This window comes from Vigna angularis, chromosome 9, assembly GCF_016808095.1.
Source record: "Vigna angularis cultivar LongXiaoDou No.4 chromosome 9, ASM1680809v1, whole genome shotgun sequence".
Classification (NCBI taxonomy): domain Eukaryota; kingdom Viridiplantae; phylum Streptophyta; class Magnoliopsida; order Fabales; family Fabaceae; genus Vigna; species Vigna angularis.
The window spans coordinates 25,552,027-25,554,321 of record NC_068978.1 but is presented as its reverse complement, the minus strand read 5'-3'; the positions used below and the strand labels follow the sequence as shown (position 1 = coordinate 25,554,321).

Genomic DNA, 2,295 nt, shown 5'->3' with positions numbered 1-2,295 from the left:
ATGAGATGGATGGAGTATATACTAGTTTTATTAAGTTATCTTTTAATAGAGTTTTCATCTATATAAGATTTAAAAGATCCAATTGATATCAATAAAAAAAATTGTTGTCCGAATCATAAAATGGGATTAATTACAATCACATTGTAAGAAATATGTATTTTATGGAAGGTTACAATTATCATAAAATTTATTATTAGCATTTTATTGAGAAATTGTAAAGATGTAAACCTTATATATATATATATATATATATATATATATATATTATATGTTCTGTACAATGAAAAGCAAGTAATATTAAGAAAAGAGAACACAGTGGTGGATCTCTCTGAGGAGATTGCAGTCAGATTTTTTTGAGTTAAGTCAGTACTACAGTGGTCACTCCATCGCATCTCATGTTAATTATGTAACACATTGGAGGTCCCACGTCGGTAACTTTCAAACTCATGGCTGCTACTACTTTGCTTCTCCTCACAAAGAAAATGCAGAAATAAGGGAACTTGTGAGAACTAATATTCATTCTGGTGTCTCTTCTTTGACTCCTTTGGAAAACCAAACACAAAACAGCACACCAAAAAGGTTAGAGTACCCACCACTTCATCTTCCACTCAAAAACCTCCTTCAAGCAATCCCTATCTAAGATCCAAAGATAGTATAGACTCATGTGACTCTCAATTCCTTGCTTAAATATGGGGTTACCTGCATAACCCTCTTCATCCATTTACATATCTACCTCTTTCTCTTCTCCATATTGTTCTTTTCCTAAGGGTTTTGGGTGATAGTTTGTGGTTTGTGTTCCAATGGAACAGGGTCAATGTTGGACTAAGAGAAAGTACTCTTTGAGCTCTAGTCTTAGTTCACCAACCAACCCTTCCTGTGGTGACTCATGGGAAGAACAGGCTTTTGCAGAAGATGCTGCTAATTCTCTTGGTGGCTGTGTGTGGCCTCCAAGATCATACTCTTGTAGCTTTTGCAGAAGAGAGTTTAGGTCAGCACAGGCTCTAGGTGGCCATATGAATGTTCATAGAAGGGATAGAGCAAGACTAAAGCAACAACCCTCAAGCCCCCACAATGAAATTCTATGTCATGACCTTCAAACTCAACTCCATATGCCAGTTCAAAGTCCTTTGGATGATTACCTATACCCGTCTCCTGTTTGTGGATTACCTTGTAAAAAAACTAAACCTAATTCTTATCATGATTTTGTTGCTTCACCTTCTTCACCCTCACATTCGAAGGCTTTATTAGCTCCATCAGTTAATAGTGGTAACTCCAGAGATGAAACCGTGATTCCGTTTTATGATTCCAGTGTTCTCCACAAGATTTCTCCTATCAGTAACTCTTCCGAATCCTGGCCATGTTTAGCTGAAGATCATAGATTATATTCATGTAAGTTCCATCCTCAAGCTGATACGAAGAAATCCTCCAAGGGCGATACGGATGATATTGATGGGGATATGATCTTGAATTCAGTTGTGTGTAGCACTCACCCATCTTTGCAGTTTGAGAGTACTAAAGAGGCAGATCATATCAGTTACAAGAAGAAGAAAACAGATGCTTCCTCATCACCATTTTCACCAAAGTCAAGCTCAGTTGACAGACATCATATGCAGACAAAGATGTTTGAATTTAGCCCTAGCTCAGTGGAAGAGCTAGATCTGGAGTTAAGGCTTGGTAACAGGTCCAAGGTATAGCAAGTAGCATAAACAGAAAACCACCCCACTGTTAATGAATATATATATATCTATTCTCTTTTTATGTTCATCCTAGTTTGATTTCACTTCTTTTAATACTTCACAATATTAAGGAAGCTTTTCATCATGCTTGATTGGATCTCCTGAGTGCCTCTAAATATACACATCTGCAATGTGTCAATCAAGATAACAATGCTGCAATTATATTGACAGGCTTGTAATCTTCCTTTTTGTAGATAGAGGCCAAACGGTGGATTGTTTTTAATAAATGCAGATTAAATGACTTTGTAATTTTGATATGGTTCCATTCATTTTTACTATATCATCTTCTAAAAGTTTTCGTATAAAGACAAACATTTAGCTGTCTGCATACTTCTAACACCAAAAAATATGTTAATTCTATAGTTTCATCCAACAAACACATTTCAAATTATCTTTATGGCTGGAGGAATTCTTACTTGAGCCATAACCAGTTTCTCCACAAAAGAGTTATTTTGTCAATGAAGAAAACCAATACAAACAGGTCCTTTAATAATAATGGAACAAAACCAATGCTTCTGGTGTAGTTCAGTATTCTGCATGTGGACAACTTACTTGAATA

The 2,295-nt window shown here is 35.8% G+C and overlaps 1 protein-coding gene across 1 annotated transcript; it reads left to right on the top strand.

The window, feature by feature from the left end:
- The first annotated feature begins 332 nt into the window (after positions 1–332).
- LOC108347293 (zinc finger protein 10) lies at positions 333–1,977 on the top strand. Its single transcript, XM_017586461.2, has one exon. The coding sequence runs from the start codon at positions 801–803 to the stop codon at positions 1,692–1,694; it is 894 nt and encodes a 297-aa protein (XP_017441950.1). The 5' UTR covers positions 333–800; the 3' UTR covers positions 1,695–1,977.
- Positions 1,978–2,295: the final 318 nt, after the last annotated feature.